Below are 18,276 nucleotides of genomic sequence, written 5' to 3' on the forward strand. Positions count from 1 at the left end.
TTTTGTAAAATACTTGAAAACAAACAGTAAAACAGTACTGGCAGCTTGAAGTCCACACACTCAAACGATAGAGGCACATTAATTGATTCAGTGGAGGCTTGACTGCAATGCCTCTAAATCGCTCTGAATGGATCAGCGCCTTCGTACCAAATTGACTGACCGTAGCAATGTCTCCAGTTACTCTCCAAGAGACACAAACTCGCTGTTCCTCTTTCGAGTACGAATTTTGCGAAAAATGGTTTTAGTTACTCTGGGTCATTTCTTTAGAATAACCTTTCCGTTGAGCTGCGCTGCGGAAGGCAAACCCCGTTGGAGCCTTCATGGCTGGCTACAAACAAATCTTCCGGTGATTTACAAGGCACTTATGTAAAGCGGGCTTGAAGGATGACCGTGTCGAAACAAAGTTTTTTATCTGATTAAAGAAGGGACGCAATTTTCGGCGTCAGCCGTAGGAGAAAATCACCCCTTAGGCTAAGAATTGTCTAATCGTGTTGCGTTATTTACGCATGAATCACCCAAGCTGTCGACAAGTTAAGGAGGCCACAGGGAGCCCATGCTGGCTGTCGGCATTATTACAACTAGCGTGTGTGTTTATTTTCACAGAAAGGAATTATATGAGGATTATCCACGCGATTTTAAGTGTGCATGTCTCAAAAGATCATGAAGAGCACTGCATATTTGAAGAAGAAAAAAAGCAAAACTAAATCAATCAGTTGGTCAAAAATGAGGCTAGGAAAACTCGTAAATTTGGGCTCTGAGAGGCTTCCAGTTTTTGATAAAGGCTAAAAAAGTATTTTCGGAGTCCTGGCTAAAACTCGTGGAGATATCGTGCAGTAAAACAGTGATTGTTTTGAAGAACAAGAAATTCAAGCTTCATTGTGTAGACTCATGCAAAGATAATGGAAGCCGGCCAACTGAATCTAGAAAAATCTTTAAAATTTTGATAAAGCTGGCTGATGGCAACTGAATTTTCCCGCGGTTCAGATTCCCGCCACACAAACGATTATGATAATTTAAAGCTTGTTGTATTTTCTAGTAGAAAAAGTTACAAGGTTCAGTAAATACTGAGTTGGTGTGATGTGTAATGGACTTTATTACGGAACTAAATAAATGCAGATGAAGAATCTATTCATCATCAGTTGAAACTAAGAACTTTAAGAGACAACTTGATTAAAACCAGTAAGGAATTTTGGCGTGTGGCACTGAGGCTCTTGATCCACTGACCGTCACGCTCAGCTAATGAGACAGACACCATCTTAAGAATTTGGGAGAATAGCAAAGAAATAAATCCAAGATCAGTCAGGGATCCTTTAGTTAGATAAACTGCTTATATTTCACTGGCTAGGTCTGATAACTTCACTCCCAATGCGATATGTATTTGTTAAACAAGCCAGTCTGCATGTACATAATAGTTATACCCTGGATGAGTCTTCTCCTGGGATGAAAATTCTTTTTGTTTAAATGAGTGAGTGGCTTCATCCCGAGGTTTCAGAACGAAGTCATTTCAACCGAGAAGAACTTCACCCCGCCCGAAATTCGTCAAAAGGATACTAAATAGTGTCCAATGAAGACGAGAATTTACACAATTTTAAACAGGTTAAATATAATTTTGTTGTTCTTTGGCCTGAAGTGTTGTTTCCCGATGCATATTATTGCAGTTGGAAATAGAACATTGTTTTCGTTGAAGTTTTATCCCGGTGGGAGAATAGTATTGTTTTACATGAATTTTCAGCTATTTTTCACCCCAGGATGATCCCGCGCGGTGCTCAATACCCTCCCACGCAGGGTTCGTATTACTTTTGATCTCTTTACCACCAAAACGACTGCGTGGGAGGCTAGATACTGATCAAAGACAGGTAAACTCAAGCAGGAACGAACAAATTTTACCGCGGAATCATGTAAACACTAAAAGAGAAAAAAAACAGACACCGAGACTGATGAAACTCATCTCGGGATTAACCCAGCTTGTCACGGGACGAGTTCACTCTCTGAACATGGCTCCTAGTCCCGTGGAATCGCGAAGTGGCAAACCTGTATGCATGCGGCGTAGCTGGCATTTATTTGGCCCGATTTCTCTAAACTACACTGTTTAAAAATAACGTCTTATTTGCCTGAGGCTCGGCCGGGACTGAACGTTCTTAGATTTTTAGTGATTGCAGCCTGAAAATGTTCTTTTGTGTTTCATGGTAAAGTATTTCGATAAATCGCTGTTATCATTAATTAAATAATGCAATTCCAGATTTTTGATTGGCTCAGCGGGCATGGAATAACAGTCGTTACACACCATGCCAGGAAATAGCAGCCATCACGTGGTTTCCTGGTCTTTCTTGCAGGATGGCATCATAGTTGATTTTTAATAAGTTCCACTCGTGCTTGTTGGATTTGGGACGATTATAGTCAACTTGGTGCTACGCGTCTCGTTGGCACAACATCATCTCATATCCAACGCACACTCGTGATACATAATTGTTAAATGTATTCAAGTATTTTAGGTTTAATTGGACGATGCACATCATTGATATGATTTACCCTTTGAAAACAAGTGGGAAGCATAAACACGCCCATACCAAATCACGCCACCCCTCGGACAAGCACCCATTTGGTCACAAATACAAACCCCTCAGAAGTGAAAAGAAACAACAAATGAGCGACTATCCAGTTATCTAAGCAACTTGTCTGGGGCGCCCTGCACCGTTTGCAACGTCTTACATGGTTGGTCGAGAAGACAAAAGAACGAACAACAGAACAATGCTCCCAAATCTTAAAAAAACAAAACAATGCAGCTGCAGGTTATCAGGGTCCAGTGAATATTGAGCTTTTGAAAGGTACAGGTCGTCTTTCATCCGCACTTCAAATATATGGATTTCATATATTTAACTCCACGATCTCTTCACCTCTGCGGGTATGTTACGAATTCACAATATTACCAGTTCTCAGTGGGCTTGATAGCTCAGATGGTAGAGCACTGCACCGGCATCGCAGAGGTCATGGGTTCGAATCCCAATCAAACCTTCAGGCCTTCTTTTCGCAGCTGCGGTGGGCTCTCAATAATTAATTCTTTCAGCATCCGTAGTTCAAATATATGAGTATCATAGTTCACGCCAATAAAACGAAATTAGAAAATTGCTTGCATGTGATAAAGAAGGACGAATTTACTCCACTCATTCGAATGACGATACTTCAGGAATTTAAGTCAGGGCCACCTTAAATTATATGACCAAGCCTTTTGACTCAAGGAGCAACTGAAGAGTAGAAACTCGCCTTTAAGTGCAAAGATGGATGAGAACTAAAGTGTACTTTTGTTCCTCAATTTATTCCAAATGTTTAAGTCCTGTAGACTCTGTAGCGTGTTGTGCTCGAAGAGTGATCCTCATCTTAATTCTCCATACATTTTGAAGCAGGCGAGTAGCAGCGAGATCATTGAAACTCCTAACCTTTAAGATTAGTACCTTGTTGTTGCACCAAAGGTTTAAAATTCACATTCAAAGAAACATCTGAAACGCATTTGGGAGACTCAAGACGCTGAGCTTTCCAGATTTGGTAATCATTGACCAGCCTCAAGCACATTCATAGTCATTTTTATTTTATCTGTTCAATAATTTCTCTTGTGAATTTACAAATTATTTCCTAAAATAAATAATTCAATATAAAAATATTCTTGGGATTCAATAAATATATCCGAGTCCAATCACTTAATAAATATAATAAATTACAACTGAAACATTTTAAAGGCCTTAAGCCTGTGGAAATTCAAAGATTTCAAACTTGGCTTGGGTCAATAAAGAGCTAGAGTCCTCGAGAATCGACCGAGTCTCTCTCTCCCTCACGCATGCGCTTCCATTGATTCCGATAAGGCAGATACCTTAAAGTTCTCAAAATTTACATAAAATTTAATGGGGGTCCTGACAACTCTAGCTCTTCCTGACAGATAAATATCTTACTGTTCATCTCTTTCAACTCTAGAAAACTTTTCTTCTTAATGGCGTTCTAACCAAGACAAGGGTTAAACAAGGGCACACTTGCTTTTTGCGATGACCCCATCAAATCTAAACCGGTTTAAAAATAAAAATCTCGTTCACATGGGGTCTCTTTAGCTCTCGCTCACTGTAGCGAGACCCGATAAACGAAGTCGAAAAATAAAAAATATTATGCTTGCAAACTAGACAAAATAATACAACTCAATTCCTTGGCTTAATTACTGCAAGCGTGCAAAAGTTATCTTTACCGTATAAAAAGTATCTCTTAAATAATTATATAACAAAATCGGCAAACATTAAAAATATACTACTAGGGATTTAAATAAGCAATTTTACAGTTATGTGAAATAAATAGCTGTCCAAACGATTTCCAATTTTTTTCTTCCACGAAAGATACTTGACTTTTCGAATATCGAATACTCAGTATAAATTAAATATACTCAAATAGGCTATCCTTGCATTTTCAATATAAATACCATACAATAAAATCTCACTTTAACGAGATAATTCTCGCCTTTTTTCAGTTCAACGCGAATTGAAAAACTGTTTCGTTTGACGAAGTCACTTGAATCTATCATTCACGTAGACATCGCAATGGATCGCCTCAATATGATATTAGACAATATTATATATCTTGCTAGTATAATGTGTCTTTTATAAACAATAAATATTCATTCAGTAATAAATATTTTAAATAATGATGCCATGAATTCCATAAATCAACCTAAAGATCTCCTGTGTCAGTTCATGTCTATAAATTGCACGGATCTCTGTCCTAAGTTTGTCTTCCTCGCCGACTTGGTCCGTCCATCTCTTGTGATTCCCAGGTACCAATTGACATTCAACATTGATCTAAACGTTGTGTATCCTTTGGTAGATATATCTTGATGGAATACACATCCGCTGTCTGCTCTGGCCTGGTTGGATGGCTGCAAGATCAATACAAGAGTTATTTAATATCAGGGTATTTCAGCCAAGTGGTCTAATCTTATCACACATAATGTCTGTTTGGGAGATGTTGCACCGCTGTCTATTAATGGTCGTGGGAATAATTCGCTGGGAGTATTCGCTGCCCATTCTATTTTCAGCAGAGGCTTGGTGTGCGGAAATCATGCCCAAATCTTTCCAGTCGATTTATTCTTTTATTCCTGAAAAACGCCCATTTTTTCCAGTGGAAAAACAACCTATAAATTACCATTATTTCCACGTCATAGATACCGCCGAACGCCCCCCAAAAACCTATATCAGGATATATATAGTTAAAAGTGCCTTTTTTATGACCAGAGCAGAAGGCCTTGGACCCATAAAATATCAATATTTTTAAATACATTTTTTGATTAATTAGTCCTACCTTACAATTGCAAATCAGACAACGTAATCTACAAAATCGATTGCCCTTCAAGCAACAGGGATAGCTATTTTGGATTCTTAATTTTTAAAGCTCTTATGCCCAGGAGTTATGAAATTTGTCCCTATTATTCCCGTAATTCTTCTGATAAAATTCTGATTCTATCTGATTTTCGGCTTCTCAAGAACTCTCGAATAATCTTTCAAGCCGTGCGAAGCTACAGCCAACAAGCTGGGTGGTTTCAAATAGTAATATGAATTTGACTTTGGCAACCCTTCATGGATGTCAGAATACATTAGAAACTCTGCGACATTTTCTGGTAGTCGGATATAAAGTAGGACCTTGTGCAGGTTCGCGACCTCTTCGAGGAAACGGGGATTCGAGACAACAAAGACGGTATTAAATTACAAACTTTTCAATGACCTAGTATAATGAATGTACGTAAAATATCGAACAACTTTGCCATTTCTTACAAATCCACTAAGTGTTATTTCTTAGCTTCTCGTGGACAACGGGGCTAAATTTCTAAAAACGTTGCAGTGGTAATTCCGGCATGTGTGAAACAAAAACCCTACCGTGTTTACAAGACTTTGTAATACAACATTTAGAGTTGAAAAATGGCAAGAGGCGAGGGATTCATCTACATCTAATCTTAACTAAGTCGGTAAAAATCCTGATCAGATATCACACCAAGTATTAACAAAAAATCTGTACATATTAAAAACCCCATGGGCATCCATTCCCGGGATAAAATTTGACTCGGGGGAATGACAAATACCGTCCGATATAAAGGGTGTTTCGAGATAGCTGTCCGGCTGGGGGACTTAGGAAAATGGAGCGCTTGAATAAGCGAGGTTCGAGATGTGGTTCCACGGTATGATAGTAAGACCACCCAGCCTAGGAAACAGAAAGAGAGACATTCGCTTATCAACGACGAATCTAGACTCTCTTATTAGTGCGACATCGTCTAAGACTGGATCATACGCGTTGCTTTAATTGCTTGTGACAAGCTAGAAAAGGTGTGCAAATGGGAGCTCATTTTACCTGGGATTTCAATAACGTAGACGAATGATCTCAGACAGATTCAATTATCTTGGGCTCAAATCAAACGCGACTAAATTCGACCTACGTCTCAGGCCTTTTGTCCTCAGATTTTCACTGACTCCCTTATCTGACGCTCTATCGATGTTAAGTACTTCGCCAGACGATCAGATATGATCTTAATGGTTTTAAGTGATTGTTTCTCGATTTCTTTATCACTGTATCAGGTAGGCCACTTAACATTTTGGGTAATGTGCTCTAAACTGCTTGCTTCGGTGGTGTTAAAACTTAAATTGCTCGCTAAGTACTGGCAAGAAGCTGATTTCGTCTCGGTATACCTTCCACTTTGACAGCTGCATCTAATCGCGTAGATGATAATCCTCGAGTCGTCTTTTGAGTCTTTGGATGAAATCCTGAACTGCCAGAATTTATTACACTGTGCATTCAAACGCAAGCTCAGCACTTAGCTCTACTTTCATGTCGTTAATTTTCTGCAACTATGGCTTTGTTGGAATCTGTGGGTGAAGTTGCATAACACCCTCAACTCTTAACTTTTCACAAAACCTACTGTGTGAATTTTTTTTTTCTGTCGTAACAAGGTTGGTCCATGGATAGCTTCAAATAAAAGCTACTATGCATTACCTTGCCGTAGTACCTAGAGTTTATCATGCTGTACAAAGTGGTTCAAATGTTTAGGGGTGTGGATGATGCCGGTTGTTAAATGAAACTGGGCTACCGAGAAACGGTTTTCAATTTTTCTCCGAGAAATGTTCTGAACATTTTGACACTTGGCATCACAAATTGAACCTTGAGGGCAAAGCTGGGTGTCATTTGTCTCTTCCTTCCTTTTTACAAATGATTACATCACGTTTTCAATGCCCACGTCTTCACCTCATTTCCGCACACTGTGTACTTTGAAAATACCAGCCCAATACCTTTTTTTTCCACCTAGTTGTAATATTTTGGATCTCATAAACGATCTTTCTCTGTTAATTTGTGATTCTACTACCACATGTCTGAATCTCATGGAATGCTTTTGTGTGTGTCTGTCTCGATGATGGCGCATCACTCACCCCCTATACTCGACAGGGTGACACGACGCACCCGTCTGCGGTTGAAGATTTTCTTCGGAATAATAGTTCTTTGACTAACTTTACCGCATTCTTTCTGGTCTAAATGAAAACTTTCCTAAAGAAAACACGAGCCTGAGAAAAAAATCACTGTTGCGCACATCCGAGACGATTGTAGCATCACTCCAAGTACACCAAATACGTACATCCGTGACAAGTAACACATTTGCATTTCTTTGTGCGGTTATTGTAACCTTCACGACTAGGTAATGGTTGTTTAATTCGACATTACATGAACAAGACAGGTTATTTTTTGCTATCGCAGCGCAGTAACTAAATAAAGCCTTACCAAGCGATATTCATGCCGCAAGGCTAGTGCAGGACTCTTGCAGCCACGAACAAGTGGTAGAAAGTGTTTCGTGAGTACTTCCCTCCATATTGACTCTTTAACCCGGGCATTGTTCATTGTTTGGCGTTGTTTATTCTCAAGAAACGCTTCAAAACTGAGCCAAGCCACGACAATAAAACAGCGCCAATCCACTACCCCACCGTGCCAAGCCTCGGGGGGTGTTATTAAAGGTTCATTATATACAGTAACCGGGAACAGTATAACAAGATCTAATGAATCTTGCGGTTTGCTGCACCGCTGTCTAGCTCCCCTGTAGGCAATTCTTGAGAAACATGCCCTTTCTCTTTTGCAAACACATTGCAGAGCTATGACTTGTGTTTTGAGATCATACATAAGAGATCAGAGCAAATTTCTCTAAATATTACAGACTTTACGCTACAGTGTAATCAGTGTGTATTCTTTGAAACCTTCACTGCTCATGAAATAAATTGATAGCCTGCGAATAAAGTCGACTATGATTTCCTTGCATTTGGAGAGGATCGAAACGCCGAAACGGTAATGATCGACAGCGGCCTTATTCGCAAGCTACTTTCTAATTTAGCAAAAAACAAAGAGAATTATCGCTTACCCGAGCGACAACCGTTCCACGGTAATCGACACAGATATAGTAGCTACCATCGTATGATTTCAATATAACTTGCCCTGGAGAGCCTACTGATTCCAGCTTGATCTTAACTGCAAAACAAAGGATAATATCGTTACAAGTGGGCATAGCGAATCCGTGTGCAATCACGCGTCCAACAACTTACCGTCACGCTCCGATGTCTAGAACTTCGAGGAAACTGAAAGGTCAAGGAACTTAGTGAAGGGAAGGAAAGAAAAGGAAAGGAGTGTCATCTAGTTTTAGGGGCACTTGTTTCTGATCTGTCTGAATAATGTAACTTTGGCTTTACATTGCGCTGGTATATATATATATACATGGTGACTTGTCATGATGCTCACGCCAGGAGCACGCAAAACGACATACAGGAGTATACTATATCAATCAAGACTTTTCCCACAAGTACTTTAGAACAACTTGAAGTTTGCTCCACTTAAAGGTCTGCAGTTTAATATATTCCTGGGATTTGAGCGCTGATAGATCACAGCCAACCCTCAAATCCACGTCGGCAATGTCACGGCTATCGTGAACTTTCAAATCGCCGCGGAATTTACACGGATAGTTTGAAGTCACCGCTAAACATCTGCCGCACAAAGTAGGTCTCCCTGTGTAAACTAGCCTTGTAGCTACAAGGCAGGACAAAGCCACCGATGTAAATAAAGTCGACAACATGAGCGAACCTCGCGTTGTCCCTCAACGTGGATTAAAGTGCGAAAACAGCTGATCACTCACCGTTTGGATCATGTTTGTCTCCAGATCCATCAACTTTGCCGTTTTTCACACGCACAAACTTGGCACTGTTCTTTGAGTACAATCTCTTGTACCTCTGAATAGTAACAATGTGATTATGTACTACATGGCTTGGGTTTATTCCACTGTTTTCCAATGCCTGGGTGTCCTATATAAAACACAAAGACGTTTAGTATAATTATCTCTGGCAGACCTACCAAGTAGCTAGTCAAACGCGCGGTCTTGCTTCGCTTTGAGCTGTGGTTTCGGTAAACCTGGGGGTAATTTGCGTAGGATATACAAGTTTGTTTTCTTGTCGTTTAGCAATTGCCGCCCTCGAAAAACACTGAGGCCTAATGTCAACACTCCGTGGGCTACGCGCGCCACGCGCGCAGCGGTAACTGAACAAATTAAGCGTGGGTGTTAGGCGGACGCGCGAGCCTCAATTAACACAGGCAAGCCTGACAGTTGAGTCGTGATTTGCCAAGAAAAACAAGTGTTTTCCCAAATATCGAGAGAGTCAGTTGATACGTACGTTCAACCCGGATACAAGCGCCATTGTTTTTCGAGATGATTATTGACCTAGGAAATTAATCCAGTTCAGGCATAACCGGTGAATTCCTCGCGAACAAATTGTCAATTGACTTAAGTGGCACGATTGATATTTTCTTAGAGTGGTTCATAAGCGCGTCCAAGATCAAATGCGATAAAAATCACAAATTCATCCTAAATAAAATACGGAGAAAAAAAATTGCCTCATACGAAAGTTTCGCTCGCCAGCATTCACTTGAGTGGTCATTCCGTGGGATTTCATGCACAGACGCAAAAGTTGAACCACTTTAAGCGCCTCGAATTGCGGTTGTCAGAGTGATAAGGTTAAGAGAGTAACATAATTTAGCATAATATACATTTGTGCGATATTGCTTGAGTGACGTAAATTCTTCGAGCAAAATGGACTTGAATGACACTATGCTCGGGTTTTAACAAATGGAATTAAAAAACAAAAAAGTTCCGACAACAGTTTCGAACTAAAAAAAGACGTTCTATAAACGTGTGAAATTCAACGCTTGAACAACTAAGGTTAAAATAAGAGCTGGCAAACGAGACCTCGCTTTGAGATGCACCATTGTTTAGTTTTAAAGAACCTTTACAATATATAACCGAACGTGAACAACTTTGAAATGAAGAACACAAAAACGTACATTGTCACTTACCCCAGAAAAGTTTAATGGCTTTCTCGTGGGAGAAGCAAGACATCTGCGGATTAGAAGCGGAACATGATTAAAATTGCTGGAAGTTTGAATTGTGGAGACTTCAGTTTGACTTGGAGTCTCGATGAGGAAAATTTCAATTCTGCATGCAAGGCAAAAAATTATAATAACAACAATAATAAGTACTCACGTTGAAAGGTACAGAACATAAATAATCGGCCATATTTGAGTCGCCATCTTGAGGTTGCTGAGTATGTGCAGCTTTATAAGTTTATAAACGTTGGGAGGAATTTTAGGTCCTCGCTGGTGACCTTACTGATGTGTTATGATAAGGCGTCTCAGTTATCAGCCTCCTTATATACAGCCGTGTTTACCACTGGGCGCGCGCGAAACTGCTAAGTGCCTTCTGTAACAGGCATCATCAAGTACCGTACATTCTTAGCATTCCGAATTGCCGCCGACCACAGAGCGACACGAGGATATTGCTTTTACGAACAACCGAGCACTGAGTTATCTTTCACGAGGGGAGTACCCTACCCGGAAAGCGCCGTAACCGGATATGGCACCCCGACCCCCGCCTTCAAATCCGAGGGAGTTTTCTTCTCAAGCTTGCAGGAAAGCGAGGAAATTGACGAAAAGAGTAGGTGTAGCACAGCTTATCTGTTGTACATCAGTACATGCCAAACGTTTTACCAAATTGAGTTTATGTAATTCAACGGAAATCAGTGCTTCAGTAGGCTTTTACTGTCGAACGCAATCAAGATATACAAAGAAACGACAACGTAAATGCCTCAATGGCTTTTTATATTAACCGTATGTTTCTTTAAGCGGCTTTCAGAAATTTTCCGGTTAGATAGCTTGTCTTGCGCGAAATGTGACGCAAAGGGAAGGTCTGTAATGGCTATTTTGAATCCAAAGGAAGAACCTCTGTCGCCATTAAAGCAATTATTTACAAATTAGGTTTGACCTTTTTAATCGGTGCTCATCAAAATACACTGTCACGTAAATATACTTCCAAAATTAACATTAATGTACGCCCAGTTTTAGATTTAGCTTTTTCTTTTTAGTAAGGGCAGACACCTTCACAACGACAGAGTTTTGTACATACATAGGAACAAATTCATTCGCTTTTCAGGCAATTTACAATTCAAATTATATTCGTGTAAATATAACCAGCTAAGTTACAGCTATTTGTGAGTAGGTATTAATAAAAAAAGAAAGTGATATCAGAGAGGTAAGTTTAAAAAATAGTTGAGTTAAAATGTAGAATTAAATTGCAACAAAGTTTGTCCTGATTTTCTTTAGACACTGGAACAGATTGGATTTGTGTCAACTCTAGTTGAAAATAAAAGGTATGCAAAACACAACAAGACAAACAGCTATTCCCTTGTTATTAACTCTACAATTGTCTTTCCAACAATGTAAGGGATTAATAGCTTGACAGAAAAAGCCAAAAGCTTCCTTTAGGAAAGGCGTAGTTCGAAAATTTATCTCGTAACGTAATGAAAAATAATAAAAAAACAGACGTAAAAAGTTAGTTTTTGTAACAATCGTTGGGCGGGGTTTTCCCAAGCATTGTATACAGTAGCAAAAAGTTAAAACCTCCGGGCCCAGAGACGTGTTTGAAAAATTTCTCTTGTAACGTAATTAAAATTAAATAATGAAACAGTAATTTAAAAAAGAAGTTTTAAAGTGAACTCCTGTAGCTTCTGTCGGTAAAGCAGAGGCGGGGTTTGCCCCGAGGTTTCAGTATCAGTAATGCGCTGTTGATATTTTGTGGTTTTAAAAAAACTACGTAGAACAAAACTACAAATAAAGCGGACACAAATATCGCGTATCGTTTTCAGTCATATATATCGAGTCCTGTAAGCTTCGTCGGGTGATTTTGGAAACTCTTGTAAACCTTCTGCCAGGGCGGGTGATATTCAAAAAAACTAATCATAGTCCGGGATGTTTGTCCAGGTTTAGTAAGTTAGCCTGAAATGACGTTAATATGAGGAATAATTTTAAAGCACTTCAGTAGGAAAAATGTGACTGCAACGAAGCTCGTGGAATTTCTGGCGGTAGCTTTGGTATAAGATTGAAAAGAGAACGGTAAATTTTTATCAGTGCGAGGATTCCAGTATTTAGTCTTAGTAATGCAGTTGCCAAACCACACAATAGCACAGATAAGGGCAAATAAATACACATATTACATCATTGGATAAATAGTTGTTCATTAAAATATTGGAAGTTGGTGACGCTTGAAGTTTTCTCTTCATTCTCTTGCGGTGATCACTGATGTATGTCCCTGATCAAAATATCGAAGTTTTTTTTAACCCATGAATTGATGCTTTAGTCATTAGCGATTCAAATTGAGACAGTTTGCGATAATATCCTTGGTTGTCACTTTGTTACGGGCTCGTGCAATATTTCTCCATATTGCACGATGTATATCACCAGGCACGTGTGACGTGGCCTGTTCCATCATGTTCATTGTTGTTAGTCGATAAAATATAAGTGATTATGAAGGTATAAATTAAAACCGCAGACACAGAGCTCATTCCTGCTATAAATCATTTTAAAATATTAGAACCGTTGAGTTTTTGGTCAAGAAAAAACATCAGATAATGACGATAATTAGTTGATGGAAAAAGATAAGCATTTTAGGTCGCCCCCAAGGAAAAGCTAATCGCATGACTCTCTGTAAGTTAATAAGCTTCCGGAAATTGGCCATGCTATACGCATGAACAATCATAAAAAATACAAAAATTGCAACAAGTATAGATCTTAATTCCGGGTGGAAAAATCGTTCTAACGAGTAAAGCTAAGTTCGTGGTGACCACTAGTGTATTTTCAAAGAAGTGGTACGTGTGTTTGTTCGTACGTATGAGCGTGAAAATCGACGTTAAGCAATGGTTTCTTCAAATTCTTTCCTAATTTAGCAGAGAACAACAGGTTGAATTGAGAGGATGACAAACTTAACCGCGGCTTACGTAGTTCAGCGAGATCTGTGCCAAACTGGAGTCGGATATTCTGTTAGTTTGGAGACAGAATGGCTAGGCAAACAACTTCTTAGTGACAGCTCGATGCGGCCGGAACTGCTCATCCTTTTTGTATAAATAGTGAAGCTCTTGCCGCAAATCACTGGCGCGGTCAAAGGAAATACTGGAGATATTGTGGTTAGGTAAATTCACAGGCTACAAATGGTCATTAGGTAGCCGTGAACAATACCGGCAAAGAGACAAAAATATTCAGTGCAAAAACTTGATGGACAGAGGTGAAGGAGATTACAACTGCGAAGCAAAACGTGTTTTCATGTTGTCTTTCGCGTTTCAAAAACATACAATGATATACACCGTTGCTACTATTAATATTTTCAACTAATTAATTTTAGTGTGCTGAATCTAAGGCAGTTACTCTTTTTTTCCAAGTAAGAAGTGACCAGGAGATGATAAAATTTCGTAGGTCAGTCTTTGGAAAAAGATTTTACAAGGGAATGCACGAAGGAGAGAGCCAAACAGCTTCGGCGATTGAAAAATCTCAGCCCGAATGTATATGCTGAATGTATGTGTTGGCATTCACTCCGTCAACCCTTGAATTGAACTCTAATTAACCTTGATGAGAGTTATGTAGACAGTACGTGTCTGATTTTGGTTTTAACAACTGAATGGATTTACGATTGTCAGTCAAGCTACTGTTAGTAGCCTTGAACTTCTCTTCAGTCAGCTTTTTTTTCTAAAGTTTCGACAGTTTTATTTGTTTATCCAAAACAAAACGTTCCGGAATTTGACTAAACTGCGCAAAGGGCAAACCTCTACAACCAGGAAAGGCCAAACATTTCAGTAATTACTCAAAATAACCTTCTTTTGAGCCATTATTAAGTCATTGTGTAATGCTCCAAGATATTTCAATCCTTTTAACAATATCATTCATGGCTAAAGACACTAAATATCTTCAATTGCGATCAGTCTTTGAAGCAACAACAACAATAACTTTATTTGTGTCAAAGTACTTTAGTATACCAAGAAATAAAAATAAAGTTACGTGACCTCGTAGTGGCAGGTTTTAAGCCTAATTTTTGAAGGCATCATTTCTTTTCGACGCAGAAATATTTATTCTTCAATTTTGAAGCCATTTGGCCAAACTATCACAGTTTCTCAACATTGTTGCACAATTTTCAATTACTGAACAATCTATTAGTTAACATAATCAACATTATATGGCTTCTGAGTGGAATTTGGTTCGCCCCTCATTTGTTTAGCTTGGTGGGATTTCACGAGCTTTTCCACAATTCACAACTTACAGCAATAATTATGTTATGTCCGCCACTGTGGCTTCGAAATGAACGATCCTTTAATTCTCTCCTCGTTTTTCCACCCTGATATCTATTGACGCAAGGTGTTTCAAGAGTAGCAAATGTCTTAAAACTTCGTCCACTCAGAATATTGCCGGAGGGCATTACGTGGCTTCAATGTGGAATCAGTTATTTCTTCCTCGTTCTTTAAGTCACGTGATCAAATTGCGCACATCAGTCCAGATTTCGCAATGCAAACAGAAAGACGGATTCTAGGTGCGGTCATTAGTCATCACACTCGAGGATTATAACCACACACTCTACGAAAGAACCTTCTTGTACGTCAAGTCAAAACAAACAGACTGAAGTACGACCAAACCACAAGATATCTCCCTTCCCCCCTCCCCTTCCTCAGGCTCAAAGCGCTATCTAAACTGACCAACCTCTATAACAAACAGTATTATAGTAAATTACCGGTCAATAGCTTTCGTTTTGATCGACCACATGTCAAGCTTTCGTCCACAGTTTGATCTCAGAACTTAAGAAGGGTTCCATTCCGACAATACTACACAAAGTGGCTCATAAACAATTGAGGGAACCTTATGATAACGACCAGCAACTAAGGCCAACTTGAAAAAAAGCCAAAGGTTTTACACCATGACATGAATTCAAGTGGACAATCTAAATCAATTAACCCCTTCATCAATTAACAAGTTCAGGGTGAGAAGGGCACAATTTTCCTTGAAAACTATGCAGCTACAGCTAGCGTGCACTACTAATGGATTTCACAAAAAGAAGACGTATGTACTCTGGCGGCTGATTCGTATGAACGTCTTATGGTTGCATGAACATACAGCACGGAAAAACAGTGATATGCGTTCCAGCTAATTACTTATGGGAGAGCCCGAGATTATGTTCAAGCACTGCTATATTAATTGCCAAAGCTGAAGATTGCTGACCTTGTGAATTTGGGTACAGTTCATAGTCGTTTTTGATTGGGTGGGGTGGTTGGACGGCTTAGAGGAAGGCCATTAGCTGAAGAGGTTTAGAAAACACTAGCCAACAAGAGTGGAGTGGTTTATAATAGAGTGGAATGTGATTCGCAGTACTTTTGCCGTTGGTAACTGAACTATTCATGTAATTGGTTGGCCTCGCGCCACTTCCCAACCAATTAGAAGCCAAGGTCAAACCCATACTCAAGCATGCAAGTGGTTGCATGCGATTTCCCGCTTTTGGCTCTTCTAGATGAATTTACTTCGAGTTCTGATTGCTTCATTAGAGAGATTAAGGACATTAAGCAAAACGTTTACACCTATACGGCATGCAAACGGCAGAAATGACCACGTGACCATGTTTACCCTATATTTGCCGCTCGCTGTTTTCGGTTTCTCAGTAAAACTGAGTAGTTTTGGGTTAGTATCAAAGGCCAGAATTATTTCGCACTATTCTCATCTTTGTACTCATTTTTTCAAGAAAACATAAACGCGAATCTCACGTTTGTCGTTTGCCGTAAATTGTTGTTTGTGTCCGTTGTGACTGTCAGAAAAGATCGTTTTACAGACAATAGAAAACCTCATTATGTTATTTTTGTATTTTTAACCACCGGCTTTTGAGGATGTCACTATTAAATTATTTTACTTAACAACGTTTTAAGTTGTCTCTCACATTGTCTTTCTCGCTTTGTAAACCGCAAAAAAATTATATTGTGTATAAAAAGCTCAGTTTGAATCAACCCACATGAAATAATGTCACGTGGTGGTTTGCCAACAACAGCTATAAAGCAACTAAAAACGTCTAGAGTTCTAGAACATTCTTTGGATCAATTAGGAGTAGTAAAAGATAAAGTAATACTCCTTGAGAGTTCCTGAATGCACTAATTGATCGGTTAATGAACTGGTAAGCTATTTTCGGGACACCGCCATTTCTGCGCCGAAAGACTTTTATATTCCTTAAGTGTTATGAAAATCCATTCTTAACAAATTTAAATAAAAGAATAAATAAATTTGTAAATTTGTATAGCGCATAATTCCATGATGAGAAGATTAAATGCGCTTTACAGTATGAGGACACTCTCCAGATTGAATTGGAATTTGGAAATGTTGGTTTTCGGAGTACCCGGGGGAAAACCCCTCGGAGCAAGGACAAGAACCAACAACAAACTTAACGAACCTGAGCCATTCTGGTGAGAGGCGAGTGCTCTCACCACTGCGCTATCCCTGCTCCGGTTTCCTTATTTTGCGTGATTTCAACTGAATATCTCACCCTCCAAATGAATACCTATACAATTGGGACACTCACATCTTTCCTTAATCCTGACAAGTTAAGAGAAGTGTTCCTTGACTTAATCAGCACAGAAGTTTTAATTTGGTTTTCATATTTACTCTGGCCTCTGTCTGTTGTTTACAACTGACCAGTCCAACCTTTAATATAAATTATTTGTCATAAAAGCTAAAGATATCTCAAATTTACACTGACAAAATGTAACTTAAAATTCGCATGAAAGTTAACACTGGCGTTAACAACAAAGTTAAGTGCTTTGAACTAATCCGTATGGGGAAAGCTCTAGCTCATCGCGAGCAACAAAACAAGATAGTTTGATCAGGTAAACGTCAGGGTTAACTTTAGGGAAACTTTCTGGAACCAGTATTGCTCATTATCTGTTAAGTCATTCCTTTCATTTAGAAAAGCGTTTACAAAGACACATCGTGTTTTAATTGAAGGGAGATAGAAGAACGAGGATGAAGGAAAACAAGATTGTATATCTTAACATGTTTTACAGAGGATTCGCTACGAGTAGCGAGTATCAGAGCTCTCCTAATTCGCGCCAATAAATTGAAGAAAACAGAAAGTGAGCTTGTTTGTGTTATAAAATAGCCACTATGAACTTATTGCCCGGGTAAACAAGTTCATCTAAAATGACACGGTAGAAAATGACAGAACGTGACCTTCTCAGGCCGTGGCTTTTTAATCACGGTTCAGGAATAAACAGCGACTCAAATCTGGGCATAATTGTGGTTTTAAACACGCTTCTTTTGCAGATGGCTTAACTCACCCGGATCTACGCGAACCTGTTTACACCTGTATTCGCTTTGAAAACTTAAAATATTAAATCCTGTTTATGACTTGTTTTCATAATCGGGAATGAGGCATGTGACGACTCTCGTTATTTTTAAACTGTTCATTTGAAAGGACCTGTACTCAAGATGGTGAATTCTCTCGAGGAGCTAGAGGATTTACAGAGAAACCTTATAGACCACGCCCAGTTCACTCCAAATTTGTCAAGTCATGAAGTGCTTTGGACTTACTACCATTGTTATCTGTGTATGCGGTCGATGACGGAAAACAATTTTCATCGATCACCACTACAACCTCATTAGGCAAATCACAATTTCTTTTACGATAATTCGTGGGCGTCAGATACTTCTATTTATGTTTTACACAGCTAATTAGTGCGCATAATAGCACGTAGCTAGAACTATAAAAAGACAACCAAATCGCGAATAGAGCCATTCAATTCATCTGATGAAAGGCCTTATAATACCATTGACATAACTGGTTTATCGTAGACAAAGCTCGTTTCCACTTAATTACATAGTGTACACGGCCCAAAATAA

General features: G+C 39.1%; 1 protein-coding gene and 2 long non-coding RNA genes across 3 annotated transcripts in view; 1 reads left to right on the forward strand and 2 right to left on the reverse strand.

Annotated features, from left to right (window-relative positions):
- Positions 1–18,276, forward strand: part of LOC146478278 (uncharacterized) — a 164,261-nt gene that overhangs the window by 74,692 nt on the left and 71,293 nt on the right. The window lies entirely within an intron of this gene.
- The window catches only part of LOC146478285 (uncharacterized), a 40,971-nt gene that overhangs the window by 3,176 nt on the left and 19,519 nt on the right, over positions 1–18,276 (reverse strand). The window lies entirely within an intron of this gene.
- Positions 3,563–15,939, reverse strand: LOC146478286 (fibroblast growth factor 1-like). The gene is made up of 5 exons (XM_085111811.1): positions 10,577–15,939; positions 10,390–10,432; positions 9,179–9,344; positions 8,414–8,520; positions 3,563–4,906 (listed from the first exon to the last, which is right to left on the reverse strand). The coding sequence occupies exons 1-5, from the start codon at positions 10,621–10,623 to the stop codon at positions 4,718–4,720; spliced, it is 552 nt and encodes a 183-aa protein (XP_084967937.1). The 5' UTR covers positions 10,624–15,939; the 3' UTR covers positions 3,563–4,717.

This window comes from Pavona decussata, unplaced genomic scaffold, assembly GCF_977016875.1.
Source record: "Pavona decussata unplaced genomic scaffold, jaPavDecu1.1 SCAFFOLD_64, whole genome shotgun sequence".
NCBI lineage: Eukaryota > Metazoa > Cnidaria > Anthozoa > Scleractinia > Agariciidae > Pavona > Pavona decussata.